The 16,385-nt window shown below is 38.9% G+C and overlaps 1 protein-coding gene across 1 annotated transcript in view; it reads left to right on the top strand.

Moving 5' to 3' along the window:
* Positions 1-16,385, top strand: part of JAZF1 (JAZF zinc finger 1) — a 195,116-nt gene that overhangs the window by 104,047 nt on the left and 74,684 nt on the right. Inside the window, exon 2 of the mRNA XM_086468377.1 lies at positions 2,771-2,843. Within this exon, the coding sequence (XP_086324503.1) occupies positions 2,771-2,843 (73 nt within the window). The remainder of the gene's footprint in view (positions 1-2,770; positions 2,844-16,385) is intronic.

Raw genomic sequence — 16,385 nt, 5'->3', positions numbered from 1 at the left:
TGTGCAGGTTTTAGGTGGGTGCAGTGGAGCTGCCAGTGTGGCCTTCGTGCCTCTCCCCCTGGGGATGGGCTGTGCCAGGGCCGTGTGGCTACTGGCACCTGTGGCACAGCTGGCTGGTCTCTGCGCTTTTCTGCTCTTGCTGAGGGCCACGTGGTTGCCCCAGCGCAAGTTTCCGTGCTTCCTTTTTATCTTCTGTTACTACAGCTGGGAAAGAGAAATAATATCCAACAATGTTTTGTAGAGTTCCTGCGTTTTGTATAATTCCTGCTGCAGTGCAGAAGTGAATCCTACATTCTCATGACGGGCAACCCAGCGGCTGGTTGTAAGCGGAATAATAGTGTGTCAAGCCTTTTGAATACTAAGTTCATACAAGATTTTCTTGACCATGTCCTGGTTTATTTTTTGGTGGAATTAGGATATACAACAAAATGAACTTGAAATACATGTGAAGTCTGATACGTGGAGGGGGAAGGGATGGATATGCTGAATAGAGAACTGTGTGCAGTGCGTTCCTCATGTGTCAGGCAGCACCTACTGAGAGGTGGGACTCTGCTTTGTGCAGGTGCCAGCAGGCAAATTTCTCTGTGCTTTGATAGCACACTCCTACAAAAGTTACAGGGCTTTTGGTTTTTGTTTTTGCATTTTCATCTTTAGCTGGTGTTATGGTGAGCTGCTGGCGAGCAGCGGAAGGGTGGTGAACTCTTCATTAGACTTTTCCCTTGTCCTCTCCCACAGATATCTATGGCACACTGATGTAAACCAGCCCCAATTTTGTCTCCTTCAGTCACAGAAACTGTTGTTTATAGGTGGAGGTTAATCCCATTTAAGAACTGGATTAGCAAAGATGTAGTCATTTAACAACAGATGCCTAAACTTGGGTTGAGGCAGTTCTCAGATAGTCCTGGCTGGGATTAGTGCTCTTCAGACGCTTTGGATCGAGACAGTTTCACGGCAGGCCATGCACCACCCGAGGTGTAAATCTAACAGAGCTCACTGTGACAGCAGTTGTATGCTTGGCCTGCTAAATGACCGTGGGTTTTGTAGAAACAAAGGCAAGTAGAAGATCTTTGTGTGTTGCGTGAACCTAACTTTGTACTAGAACTGAATTATAAAGATAGCACAGAAGATAGCTGATGCTTTGCTGTCTTTAGTTAGCTTAATATGGAGCGTGGTGTGCTGGTAGTTACTGGAGAATTTCCCCAGGCACCAGCAAAATCTGCTCCTTTTAAGGATAACAGGCTTGGGGTTGCTGGTTGGATTGGCACTTGCGCTTTTATCCCTCTTCCTTAAAGGTATTTATCTCTTTAGGGACATATCGATAAAGGCATGTTAGCAAATCCTGGAGCCTGAGCTTTGCAGGAGCAAATGTAGGAAGAAAGATTAGGATCAGTCTGAGCTTTGAGGGGGTGGGACGGGATTCCCTGCTCACTGAAGAAAGACATTACTGGCTTTGGGCAGTGGTGTGACAAATGCACCTACCTCAAGCAGAGTCCCCATTCAGGTCAGTTAAAAATATTCCTGAAGGCAGAGTAGCAGAGACAGGTTTCAAAATAATTGTATTATGTTTTAAAAAGAAAAGAAATCCCATGAAAACCACCAGAAGCAACTGATCAGATCAAACAAATGTGGCTGTCAAGATAATGAGCTTTTAAAGATGAACAATGCTTAAAGTTGTAGGATGAAGCGAGAACAATCCAAAATACGGGTTTTACTTGGGATTCCTTTGCCCCCGCCCCCCCCCCAACACAAAGTAGATGCTTCTCAGAAATGAAAGCTGGGTAACAGCAGTGCTGTGGAGAGCCATTTAGTAAAAGCAGTTTGTATTCTTTGTAGTTAAAATTCAGAAGTTGCACCCAGAATTGCTGTTAAAGTAATACATAAAATATGTTGTTAATGACTATGTAGGAATCTGCACGGGCATGATGCACATTTTCCATTGGGAACTTTTGAAGACTGTTTATGCCTAGCTCCTAAAGGTGCCTTTCTACAATGTAGGGCAACACCATATTTGAAACCTCAATATAATCCTATTTTTTTGTGTAAGAAAACTATGTGAACTATGGGCATACTCCCTTGGTTTTGGTTTCAGAAATTTAAACTGGGACTACTTCTTTGTTAGATAAAAGCAAAGCTTAACTGAAAAGGACAATGAAAACAGTGATTGAAAACATATTCTTTCCTTTGAGTGAGAAAGTTGGCACTCAAGGGAATTGGATTGTGTTTGCTTCAGGGCTTTTGGTGGGCAATGCTCTGCTTGGCGAGGATTTTGCTTCAAGTGCATTTTTGTATGACTTTTCTGATTGAGAGCTTCAGAAAATAAGAGAAGGCAGAAAGCAAAACTCAGAGACGCAGAAGAAAAGCATCAAGTCCCAGCCTCAGAGATCTAATCATTCTTGAAACATCTCAGAATGTATCAACTGTATTTAGAAATAGATGCATTAAAAAAGAAGAAAGTTTGATCCTGTCCACTGTAAATCATGGAAAGCAGTGAAAACTAATATTTATGAGGGGGATTGTGAAAGCTTGTGTGACAGTTGGAAATTACATCACTGTTGATGTTTTAAATTCTTGTCTAAAGTAATGCAATACTGTGTTTATGAATGAATGAACAAATGATTGTGCTGGGCTAAGCATACTCCATAGGGATAAACTGGGCTGAGCTATTTTATATCTCTTGTCTTCGCTTATGTTACTCTGCTGTGTACAGTCCCATGTGTTTCAATGTAAATATAGAAAAGTCAGTTCAGTGTTTCTGTATTTTTTATTCCAGATACAGACCCACGTGTCTTAGAGAAACAAGAACTTCAGCAGCCAACCTATGTTGCTTTAAGTTACATTAACAGGTAAGCGTGGTTATTTTTCAGGTATGACTGATCTTGGTTTGTACAATATGTCTGTATATGAGTACACCAAAATAGTATGCCTATGTATGCAGTCTGCTTTGTTTAATGTTACATGACGCTATGATAACACTTGTTTTTGAAAGACAGTGAAATTCAACTAAATTTTCTGTCACTTTTACACAGGGTACAAATAGCCCTCAGCTGCACTGCTGATGGCAATGTGGTTTTAGCCTTTTATGTTTAAGTGAAATCTTGTGCAAAACCAGATAATTTCGTCTTTGCTTAATTTTCTGCTTTCTTGTACTCCACGCAAGTGAGTGGAGAAAGAAATTTCTTTTCAATCAAATGTGAAATTTGACTGATAATAGTCCACTATGTATGAGAATTTTTTACAGTAGTTTGGAAATATTTCAGCCATGATGTATATCTTTAAAAATCTTTCTTACCAGCCCTGTATAACATAAAACTTGAAAAATTTAAGAAATTAAACCAATTTTTAAAGCATTTATCTAAATAACAGAGCCTTGGCTTTTCAGTTAAGAGTGATGGCAGAACTGAAACCTCCAGAGTACTCCAGCACGGAGGAATGGAAGGGTTGTTCGTGTCCTAGGCTGTATTATGGTAAAGAGCAACCCAAGATCTGCTCCTTATTTTCCCTCTCACCTAAGCACATTGCAGAATTCAGTGAAGGTAGCTCAGGTTACTTTTCTTCTGGAGGAGAGTGACCCATGGAGCATAGGGCATGGAAGGGAAAGATGGCAAGGTTTCGTGCAGTTGCGGTGCCCCTTTTTCATTATGGCTGCCAAACTGTCTTCTAATCCTAAATGAACACTGTGCAGGAAGTGTAATTCCTCACTTAAAACCCTTTTTCCTGTTTTAGGCAAATCAACATGCTGCTACTGTGGGATTATTTTGCCTTCTTTTACATCATACTGTTTCTTTGATCAGGTGTACTGTGGTTGAAAGTTCCAGTTAGTTGCACTTTGGAAATGCATTTCTCAGAAAATATTCCGCATGGGTTTATTGGCTTTTTTACATGGGATGCCAGTTTCCTTTTGTATCTTTGCTGTCTAGAGGATGAGATACAAACTCACAAGCCTGGAAGATTAACCCAAAATTTAATTTAAGATTGACTGAGTTGATTCAGATTCTCATGGATCATAGATAATGCAAAAATTTTCTTTCTATTTCATGTTAAAAATTAGAAGGGGGAAAAAAAAAAAAAGGAAAACAAAAGAAAACAAAACCAAACTTTCAAACACACAATCCACCATTTGGCTTTGTATAATATTTGCTGTAGGAAAGGGTGTCAGTGGGGGAGAGGAAGAAAGAGTGAAGAAAGAAAGTAAGAAGTTCTGTTCACTTGGTGAAATGACTACACTTTCTCCACTACATGAGAGTATGATGACTAAGAATAGCTGGTATTGACATGATTTCCTACTTGGCAAGTAACTGCTGTTCTTCCTGGAGACAGTCCTACCCTTTAAAGCATATTTTGAAATTAACCATGACCCTTTTTAACACTTATTTCTGCTGATCTCATTTAATGTATAATTTTTATTTTCTTTTTCCCAATAGTAGGCTTGGTGTGTTGTTGTGTATATTGGTATGCTTCCCTCTTTCCAGTATATACTTGGGCGTTTTCCCTTGTTGCTTCAGTGGTTATTTTACTTAATGTGAAGGAGAGGGAAGTTTTTTTGAACATGGATGAAAAGCTGTTTAAGACCACAGAAAGTGCCATGGGACGTGATTGTCTGATTTGGAATCAGACTACTTTTAAAGTAGTTTGAAAGTGACACCCCACCTAGATTTCATTATTTTGGTACTCTTTTTAACTGAGTTCTGTGTGACTGAGACAATTTTAGTTACCTACTACATATTTTGTCCAAACTTTCTTACCCTTTCAATTCTGAAAAATAATTCTGCAGAACTGAATTGAATTGTTCTTACAGTAAAACCCAATCTGAACTGACTTTTATTTAAACCAGCTGATATTTCATTGCTCTTTTAATTGTGTTTTAATTTTTTGCAAAGTGCTGATGTCTTTCGTTGAACCACCTGCTCTATGCAGCTCAAGCTCTTGAGGGAGCAGCAATATCCATTACACTACGAGACATGCCTTTCTATTTCCCCCTACATATGCCAGAGCTGAGTTCTGCTTTGTTGTCCCAGGCTATGAACTCAGATTTTGTAGCTTAATACATGTCATAAACATGTTGCGTACTGTTAGATATCAAACACCAGATACTGCTGCACTTTTTTTTTAAATGCATGCTTTTATGGCTTCCAAGTGGAACTGAACTTAGCTCAGTTCCTGCTGTGAATTCCAGGCCTTAAAACAGTCTTCCTCTGCAGGTTTGTATATTCAATATGTTCTGTGTGGGCCATACGCTCTCATGGAGCCTGGGAAAATAAGAACTTCTGATTCTCAGGGACTGTCAAAATTATATGATAAGATGTACACTTAATATATGTTGTGGTAGAAAGATTAAGTGGGTGTGCTTTAGGCTCTGCCCATTGCCCTGTTGTATGGTGGCCGTTATAAGCTAAACCAAAACAAAACGTAAATCTGGGTTGTCTGGTTTGCTCACTGGGAGGATAAAGTATCAGTAGAGCAGATAATAGAGACAGAAGGTACACGAGTCTTTGTTTCCAACCTGAAACATACTCTTGTTACCATTTCCATTCTACCCCTGGTTATTTTCTCAGACATACTGATACAGCAGTAGTCTATGTGCTCTTATGTTCTGAAACAATCTTCAGATTGTGGACGTCTGAATCTGTAAGACTCCATCTCTTTCTCTGCTGGAGATTTACTGCCCTTACAGCTTTCAGTAACTACACACAGATGCAGCTTCCATAGTGTGTGATCCTCATGTAGACAGATAACATTCCTTTTAAAACTAGTGGACAAAATATAAATTACAGGTCATAATGGTTTATTATCGCTACATCAAACACTTGCACCAGGCACTGACTGAATTGCCACAAATCCTTTTCTCAGACAAAGTTTAATGTAGCCTTAATGCAGTCCCCAGTATTGATGATTGTTCCCCACTTACTTTCCATTTGCTTTCTTAGAAGTGAAAATTGGAGTCAGGAAGGCACACTACTGCCAAAGCAGATGCAGTTCATCTGCTTACATCCTATAAATGCAGGAGTGGTTTGTCTGCAAGGAGTTCAGTGGTGCTACTACATGAATGGCTGTGATCTGTCGGGTGTAGTTGCAAATGAGCACTTGGGCCAACATTCTCCAGTACTTCATTGAGGTATTTCCCTTGTAAATGGGTCAAGACACCTTTGTATTTTGTATTGCATTGAAGTGCAGTGACGAGCAGGAATAATTAATGTTGCTTATATTACTACTCAGATACAGTATTTACAGCTTTAAGTTAATTAACGTGACTACGAATTTTGCTTGGCATTCATTGGAACTTACGTAGTGCTTGTTTGCACCTTTGAGTCTACTGGTCTGGGACTGTGGAGGCAATGGTTCTCAAGTCTGCTGTGTTACCGTGGAGTGTGAAGCGCTGGCGTTGCAGCAGCCTGTCAAGGCTTTTAGGCTTGTGCAGTCTGATGGAGAGAGATCCTTGATCTTTGCATATTCTAAAACTTGTTTCAAACAGAGGCTGGTGATTACCTGTTAGTGATTAAAGTAGCTGTTGTGGGAATGGGGTTTGGGTTTGATGGGTTTTTTTAAACAAACAAACGTCCCAGCATTATTGGCGCAAGTGAGAAGACAAGAAGTGCGTAGAAATACATCCTCTGGCTAAAAAGGTAATACTAAAAAAAATTGTTAAAAATAAAAAGCTTTGATTCCAAAACTTAATGCATGAAAAATCCTTTACAATTCAGTTTTAGAGGAGGTATTTCAACTTTGAGATGGTTTCACTTCCAGAAACAGGAGGAAAGCGTAATCTATTGAACTAAATTTCTTTCACCTTGAAAATGGAAGGTGAGAAGTGCTGTAGTAACTTGTATTATTGGAAGCATATGCTGTAAACAGAACAACTAAATGTGCATTTATTACAGTTTATATAAAATACATATTCCTTAGATACAGAAATAACTTTGATTAAAAATTTGCATCATGGTGGGGGAAAAAAGGAAACTAGAATGCACCTACAAATGAAACCAAGATGGCTTAATTATATAGTGTTTCTACGGCACATAATAGCTATATTAGAGAAATGTGGAAAGCAAAGACTGTTGTAATCTTAAAATCCTTAAAAAGCTACCAAAATACTTTTAGTTACATTAATACTAAGTGGTATTTTAATAGTGGTTTTCTATTGATGATTGAGATCATACAAGAAAGGTTATATAATAAAACAGGTTTTTAGCACCAATCCTGCAAGCAGTTACAGCACACTGGGGTGAATGTTTTCAGTGTTGCCTGTGGGAAGTCTGTTGGATGAGGCTGTTGCATGTCTATGAAGTTTTTTCTTGTGCACAACAGCGAGCACAAATGAAGCCTGTGATCAGGACTGGATGGCATTCTTTGGATGAATAGTCCAGAGATTGTCCTGGCACGTCTCTGAGCAAGTCCTAACTTTTTTCCTTCTCCCTCCAGGTTTTATTTTTAACAAGCAAGGTTTTGCCTCATGTTACCATTATAAATTCCTGTAGGCTCCAGGCTTCGCCCCCGATTTCCCTTTCCTTTCAATGGTCTTTGACTTCTCAAGAACGAATTTCCCTACTCTGCTTCCTTTTTTAGTACTACTAGAAGTAAAATCAATCCATTCTGTGAACATACGCATTTGTGAAAGGAATTAATTGCATGTGAAGTTCTAACCACTGCAAACTGTCCCTGTGTCTTGTCCAGCTCACTAATTCTGGTTCTACTGCTATTACCTATTTTTTCCAAGTGTAAAAGTAACAGCCAACACCATAGGATTTAATGATCATTTGAAAGTTATTTTTAAAAGTGGTAAGTCTTTAGGTAGTGGTATATTTAGTATGGCCTATGTTAGTAATGCGGTAACAAGAAGAATGTTTTGGATCTGGAGGCAGTGCCCTTTGACTACATCCGTGTGGTTTCTTAGCAGAGCATCCAAGCCGCATGATACTGGTCCTTTATTTCTTTGGCCTTAACTTTTTTTTTTTTATAGTACTATGCTTGGTGCTGGGTAGATACTTAAAGTGCTTCTTACTCCTTTCGGTACAGGAGGTTCACTCTTGCCATTGGACACTTCTATTCATACCTGTTCTTCATCACTTCTGCTGTGTCTTTAGTGGGTTTCCTCCGACAGTTGGTTCTGTGTATGCACTTAGTTGTAACACTGAAACATGCTTTCAGTACGTATAACAATTTATATTGGAGCTACCTAGAAGCATCCACAGCTTTTGCAACACATTACACTTTCTCCTGTGGTTCTGCTATGACAGATTTTTCCAGGGGTAAGCTATCAGCAGTAGTTAAATAAGAAGCCAATGAAAGACTGTAGCCTCTCAAAGGTCATACCCAATAACTGGTTGTGCCCCTCAAAAAGCTCTATAGAACATCTTCTCAGCAGCTGTGCAAATCCTGTTGCTTCCTTTTTTCTAAAAGCGTCAGCTTTAGGTTGTTTGAATAACGTGTGGAAGACCAAGACTCGGTTTCCTCCTCTTTGATCCCTTAGGAGTGTTTTAATCATATGACTATTAACTGACTTGGGGTCATCATTTCTCCACTTGACATTTCTCCTCTTTGCCTCTTGATGTCTGTGTACCATCATTGGAGTGGCTGCTGGGGCACAGTTTGGAATCAAAGCCATGAGACTGGAGAGAAGTAAGTTTGTTTCTCCTTGCTCACTTGCTAAATGGATGCTTTTTCAGAAGGCGTATGTGAAATGGAACGGTTCTGAAACTGGGAGCAGCTTCCTCTAAAATAAGTATTCACTGCATCATTCACCTGATAAGCAGAAGATCAGACTTCAAATCTTTCTCATTCAGGCCTGAGATTTCCAATTTGAAGGTGTATTATTGGTGGTACATTGTAGGTTGAGGCATGCTACAAATAAACATATAAAAACTCTTAAAAACTGATTTTTAATCTCAAAATGGTTAATTTGACTTTTTGAATGAAAAAGCAAAATAAATTAAAAAAAAAAAACAACCAGTAGCTAAAAGAAAACCATCCTAACTTTTTTTTTGGTAGAGCATACACTGTCTTGCATCTCATGTCGTGATTCAGAAGCAGAAGGGTAGAGACAAGAAGGACTTTTCTGTTTTAGGAGTCCTACTGGAGGTCAGTTTTTCTGCACAAGAAAATTCGAGCCAGTGAATCCGATAAACTATTGCTGTGCCACCTGTTCAGACTTGCTACGTTTTATAGTGCCTAGTACCACAGTTCTTGCCCTTTGTCTCTTAAAATTTAACTTTTCCTTTCTGTAACATGATACTGTCTTACTTGAATTGAATATCACGGCTCTGTAAAAGTACAGTGCTCCCTCAGACTATTGATTCTGATCACGTTGAAGGTGCATGCCGATGCTTCCAGTAGCTGCTGGACTGAATGTGCGTGATAGAATACAGAAACAAAGGGATCAAAGTAACATGTCAATTGCCAGATAATATTTTTCTGTCTTAGGCTTATTTTTTGGTTTTCAGTGCCCAAGTAGATCATGTGTTTTTATTCACGCAGCCATATCTTTATGCTCTGCTATTTGACTTGTTCTGGAGATGGAACAAGACAAACTGCAGATGATAATTCAAACAAGATGTGCAGAAACGAATGTTAGTTAGGGTGAGAGGAATGTCTTTTGGTTTGGAAGGATTTATGCAGTTGGCTTTGTTTTCTCTTTTTCCTTTTATCAGTTTCAAGCTAAGCAAAACTGAAGATTTATATAATGTACAGCTCTTTTATTTCGTGTCAGCACTAAAGATCAAAAAACAGATTGGCATTTTAAGGAAAAACCCTAATGCCATGCCCTGAAATAAAAATTACGTGATTAATTAAAATGTGTAGGACACTGTAAGAATGTATTTTAGTTGTGGGGGTTGGTTTTTTTTTTTTGTTTTAATTGAGAGGTAATTAGCTTTCTTCTGGCAATGCATATATGAAAGACTCAGAGACTGAAAAAAGTCCATCTCATGAGTCTCAGGTGAAAGAGGCGTTGTCAGCTCAGCATCATTCCTTGCAAATGTGCATATACACACCTCTGTGTGTGCAGTCTAGTTAGCAAACATTAGAGCTGTCAGTATAAATCCTTAACGCTTTCAGGATTATTGTCTTTATTGGTATTTCTTCATCTTTTGTCAATGTGGCATGCCAAAATTGATGAAAGTATCATTGTGTCTTTCTGGCATTCATTTTTGTCTTGGCTGCTTCTGTTTCAATTCCCAGCTTTCTGTATAGGCCCTTGCACAGATCACTTCATTTTGGGAAGGGAGGGGAGAAATTATTCAGTTGCTTTAAAAAGGAGGGAGTTTCTTTTCTGTGATGTTTAAATTTGATCCTAATCAGTAGTAATGCTCTCAGAAGGACTGTGTGTTTGCTGTATGAAAAAATTGCATTCAGATACTTCACTGTGTATGTGAGGTAACAGCTCTCTCAATATCTGTTTCTGTGTATGATAGCACAATGACACTCTTATTCTTATTAGACTCTGGTAATAACATACGTTTGTTCTTTATATTACAGTTATTTACATACTCACAAAGCTATTTGAAAAACATACTAATGTGCCAGTTTCATATCCTCTGCAGAAATCAGGATTTGTGGAAACTATATTATGCTTTGATTTCAGAGTGAAGGATGAACAAAAATTTTACATTTGTGCATTAGTTTTCTTTCAAGTAGAATCTGAGATAAAATGGCTGAAAACAGTGGCTGTTCTTCCTATCTTTACCACTCCCAGAAATGGCTGCTGTATACAGCTAGTTACCTCCTGTTCTGATGGGTTTTTTTCCTTAAATCACTATCAACAACAGCAACAAAACATTATACGCACGAGAAAATTACAGGCAGAGTAGATAACTTTTTAGGAAAGGTCCTTGCTGTCTAGTGTTTTGCTAAAAGCTTGGCATGACCATCTGAGCTACATGTGATGACTTACAGATTGGCAAACTTACCATCCCTGGAATCCCAAGGCGGTCCAGGCCAGCTGCTGCTGATACTCATTGACTGTGGCCTGACTTTTTTTTTTTAGTGTAAAGTTCACTTATCACTGTCTGTTTGTACAAAAGTAGTTGTGCTTCTTTTTCTAACTTTACTGATTTTTAAAAAAAAGTAACACTATTTCATGGCAATGCTGCCCATTTAGATTTGTTGCAAAAAAGCATGCGTAAGATTAATCTACAGTAAGACTAAAAATGAGATTTTCAAATAAATTTAGTAGTTCAAACTGCAAATTATTGTGTTACACCCCCCCCACCCCCCCCCCAAGCTTTTAGATCTGTTAGTACATTGAATATTCTTAGATTCCTTCCAGTAATTCCTTACATTTATTAAAATGTAACAAACTACATTCTGGAATAATTCCTGAAGTGTCTTTGTTTCCTTCCCTTCTCTTTTATTCTCTTGTTTGCGTATAACACTTCCAGATTGGGTTCTCACACAGTTTCCAGAGTCTTGCTGGTATTCAGTGAGCATAAAGGCCATGTAACAAAATAGAGCTGCAGCACAAAGTGTGTCTTTGTATCTTGTTGTAGACATTGAGAAGTAGGGCTGCAGTTCAGAGGTGGCGTACCAAGGCCGTCCAAGTCATGCTTTAGGACAGCCTATAGGCTAGTTTAGAGATTTAAGTGGAGATGAGAGAATATTCTTAGTGCTGGAGAACTTGGCTCATGAGGAAAGCATATTGATGTCATCTTCACGATGTAAAGTCTACTCCAAAGTGTTAGTCTCAGCCTTAATTTTCATTAAATATTTTTGCGGTTAGGTTGACCCCTCAATTTGATTTTGAGCCAGAGAGGAAGTTTGTATATCCTGCAAAGATGCATTCATTATCCCACTACTTCCTCCACAATACTCCAGTGTCCCAAAATGGAGACCAGGTGGGGAGCTTGACAGAATTGGCATCTTCCCTTATGTTCCTAATGAGGCTGGGGGTGTGTTCAGCAGGCTGACAAGGGAGTTTTGCAGCCCATCAGCAAAGTGCTCTTGGAAGATGGCTCTCTGAGATACATAACCGGAATAACAGAGGTTATAACCAGCGCCAAGCACCTTCAATACAGAGCTGGAAGGAACCTGTGTTGTGCGCTGGAATCCCAGCTAGGCTTTGTGCCGTGGAAATGCAAAACAAAATGAAGGTTAAAACTGAAGTCAACTTGAAAGCAACTGCTGGGTATGAAACATGAGTCAAAGAGAGCAATGAGGATATGTGTTATGACAAGGAAATAGTGAAGCTTGACTGCCTTGATTGTGAGCAGATACTATAAAGTAAAGGAACTTTTTATATGATCAAAACAGAAGTAAGAAGAAAAGGTTCCTATGTAATGAACTTTATTTGGCTTTTGATTTTCCTTTGGAGCTGCTCTCATAAACTTGCAAAGTGCTGTTAGTGCTAAATGGAAGAGGCCCTGGCACATCATCTGTAAATTTGTTTTTCATCTAGTTACTTTTGCCAAGATAGTATGGCATCATGTAATCAGAAAATAATTTTTCAACAGTGTAGAGACATATGCAAAATCATGGGACTACTTTGTTGTTGTTGTTGTTATGAATGCAAAAACAGCATAAATTGCTCTGATCTTGTCCTTGGATTTTTCTGAAACTTCTTGTCCCTGCCTCAGAAAGTGAAGGCAATTTACAAGCAAGAATTTGCTCGATGAAGTAGAAGTAAACCCCTGAAACTAGTGCGCGTACATGGGTTATTTCTGATACACAGCTGTTTGTACATGTTTGTGAATACAGTTGGACAGTTACATACCTTTAATTTCTGAAAGTCTAGCTCTAAAGTCTAATCCAATGCATACTGGCAATAGTTGTGTATGTTTACATTGCACGTTGTTTAAGCAGCCTATGTTGGAGTAAGGTGGCCTAAAGCAGTCAAAAAGCTTGCTTCATTCTGTGAACAAACGCTATTGAAGAGAGGCTTTATTCAATAATTTGTCTCGGTTATAGTACAATTAGTCAGGCTGATTTAATACTTTCTGAGTCTTGGTTTTCCTGAAGCAATACATTTGCAGACATTAGATTTCTTGTTCTAATTTCCCAGACAACCGAGAAAGGTCTTCTTTCTTGTTGGGAGTTTGTTTGGTTTTTTGTTTAAATCAAGCACATCTTTTTTTCCCCAAGTGGTGTATGAGGACACAGGCAGAGATGGAAATAATTACAACAGTAATTGCAGCTGTAGGTGTAGATAGTCCACAGGGGTAGACACTGTTGATGTGTCCTTGATTTGCAGAGGAATTGTAGTTTGCCTTGCATGGTTTAATATCACGTCATTTCTAATTAGAGTAGCTTTTGTAATGGATGTGAAAGACACCGTAACAGAGAGGAAAGCAGCTGTGGATTGGGGTGCCTTGGCACCACCACCTGTACTACTACATCTGTACCTGCTTGGCACTACCACCTGTAGCACCACTACCATCTGGAGAGGTATTTTGGTGAGACTAGCCTCATCATCCTAAGTTGGCCTGGCAGCCCATGTTAAACTCTTTCTCCTGTAATAGCATGACCTTCCTTTTTCAACATACCATTATTTCTTTGGTATCTGCTGCTGTGATATACTACAGGGAATAGTGAAGACTTGAATAATTCTCCTCTGACTTACTTTCAGTGCTGTTTTACTGAACCTTATGGGTTTGGTGTGGTTTTTGTTGTTCTTCCAGCTTCTTATCCATATAATCTTTTCCTGGCCTTTCTTAATGTGTCAGGTGTGTTGACCTGTATTTCTAATGAAACTGTCATAATGAAGTCTGCAGCTTCAAGGATCTCTAACACTTTGTGGCTGTCTTCTGCTTTCTTCTCTGCTCTTCCTGCTGCCCCCAGCCTCTTCAGGCTTCTGCCACTGTCTGTTATGTCCCCCTCTGCTGGCTGGGCAATGCTGGCAGTTTATTGGCCTTGTGGAGAGCGTATAATCTTGGTGCCCCCTTACAAGCTGATGAAGGGGCGCTTTGGATGGAGGTGCAGAAGAGGCAGGTTGTTCCATAATAGTTGCATATAAGTAACATTTCATGTTTGGCCACCATCAGTGTTGGGGATTGGCCATGTGCCTTGAATCAGTAACTTTTCACAAGAACTCTTGAGATGGGAATAGGTTGATTTCGTTACTTACTTTTGTAGCGTGGATAACAAGACCATTCCTGTTAACGTCCAGTTCACCCGTAGCTCCTGTGGTGGTGATGCATTCCTTGACAATTTGTGGTAGTAAGTTCCCCTGCTGCTACACACAATGTAAAGTAATTTCAGCGAAACTTGAGATTTTTTTGAAAGCAGTTTTACTTCCCTGCACTAACTTCCGATATGAAGCACTCTTAATAAAGAGTTTAAAAAAAAACCTAAACGAAAACACCCCTCTGTTCAGGGTGAGTCTATGCTACGCATTTACGTGTGACTTCCTTTTCTAGTATTTCTTGTTTCATTTGCTCATATGCCATTTCTAAAAGGTCAATATTTACCAAAAGTTGTTAAGCAGTCTAAACCAGTCCATTGGGCAATGCAATTTTTAAGAGGTAGCTGAGCAGTTTCCTTTATATAGAGGACAGATTATCAGGGTTGATGCTGACTTTATAACCACAGAGCTTCAATATAACTGTTTTGAATATTTCCAGCACTGAAACTTTGAGTCTTTATGCTTCTAATGTGATCTTTGGGATCTGCCCAACTACAGAAATACTATGTTACCTATGTTGAGATCCTAGAAATGTCCTGAATTTGCACCCAGTGTTATATAGCAACTCTTTAATAAGAAGGAAACCAAGAGTGTTACCGTTTTCAATAATGAAAAAATATATCTTGCTAAATGTAATTCTCATAATCTGCTAAATATACTGTAAAAATGACATTTTGTGGAGGATTTAATGTACATGCATGGGAGTACTTAGGTTTCCTGTTCCCATTAATTTTGACATGTAAAACATACCACTTTATTTTTTTATGGTGTTTCTACTGATTTCTCTTTCACAGTTCTTAGTCATTATGCACCCAGAGGTTGCCCTTTGTGTTGTTGTTGTGTTTGCTGGTTAATGTAGAAAGCTGGAAAAAGGAGTTGTAGAAACCTGTAGTGCAGTTATATAAAATGAATATATTTGTGCTAGCAGAAGAAACATACAATCAATAGGTAACAACTCCTAATTTTTCTTGTAATGCTCCATGTCATGCAGCCTCACCTAGGGTCCTATGCACGTAATTGATCATTTGCATCGTGCTTTTTCAGGACCTGTGGAATCCTGCTGGTAGTTTTGCTTTTGTCCACCTGGTTCAGTTATAACAGTGTAACTCAGCACAGCTAGGCTGGAAATGGTAGACAGTACCACTGCCCTACTGGAAACCAGAATATGTCCCTTTCTGTCAATAGTGATTTTCCTTTAGACTTAGGGCCAGTCCAGTAAGAGCCCTTGACTGGAATGGTACATTCACTTCAGGTGTATCCACCTCGAAATCTGTTATGGGAAACCTCCTGTCACAGTTTCTAATTGACTACTTTTACAAATCGTACCTGCATAAATGAGGACTAACTTCAGTCATCTCAGCAGCGTGTTGCTTGTGAGATATCGGAGCTGACTATCTGACTACGAGACTTGGACCATTAATATTCTGAAGCTTATTTGTTCTTTAGCAATATTTTTGTGCAGGGATCAAATAATTCCCAAACCTGAATGTAACACAGTTTTAGTTTTGATTTCAGATTACAAAATTTACAAGACTTTGCTTACATGATACTCAATATAAAATAACAACCTACATCCTTTCCCGAAAGTGTAGTAAGTCTAGGGATTTTTTATTTTAATTATTGTTTTAATATGATTGAGAAGTAAGGAAACATTGCCAGCAGTAGAAGCTTTATAGGAAAAGATGTCGTATTTTCAATGAACTAACTAGGCAATTAAGTGCATTTTGGCTTTGTCTTCATGTGATCCATAAAAGATGTTCAGTTTCCTCATTATTATTTTTCATTTCCCTTTGCTACCTCATTGATGGTATATGCAGGCAGAAAAATACTGTTTCAGTAAAGGCTGGTCTTAGTTATTTCACATCCCAAATGTCTAGAAATCATGCTGGGGGTTTTGCGCATGTGTGGTAGTGAAAAGGCTTACAGTTTCTTAGTAAATGATTGTGATGGGGAAAGAAAAGACCCGTGGCACAGAGGTTCCATCCACATTTCTTGAAAATAGTTTCTTGGCAAAAATTGTAATAAAGTAGAAGTCCATTAACCGTGAACAATTTTTGATTTGTAACAGCAGTAATTGTATGCATACTGCTTGTCAATGCATGTTCTCACATATGGTATAAAACTAAAACATTGCTATCCGAAGAGTTCTTATTTTTGCTGATGTCCTCATTTTGTTTGAGACATCGTTTATTGGGGCAGCGTGTAGGGCACAGTGAAACTTTCATGATGAAACCTGAAACTGGATGAAACAAACCTGAAGGTTGGATCAAGTTCACAAGAA

This window comes from Leptosomus discolor, chromosome 7, assembly GCF_034619465.1.
Source record: "Leptosomus discolor isolate bLepDis1 chromosome 7, bLepDis1.hap2, whole genome shotgun sequence".
Taxonomy (NCBI): Eukaryota; Metazoa; Chordata; class Aves; order Leptosomiformes; family Leptosomidae; genus Leptosomus; species Leptosomus discolor.
This window is presented reverse-complemented; position numbering and strand designations above follow the sequence as displayed.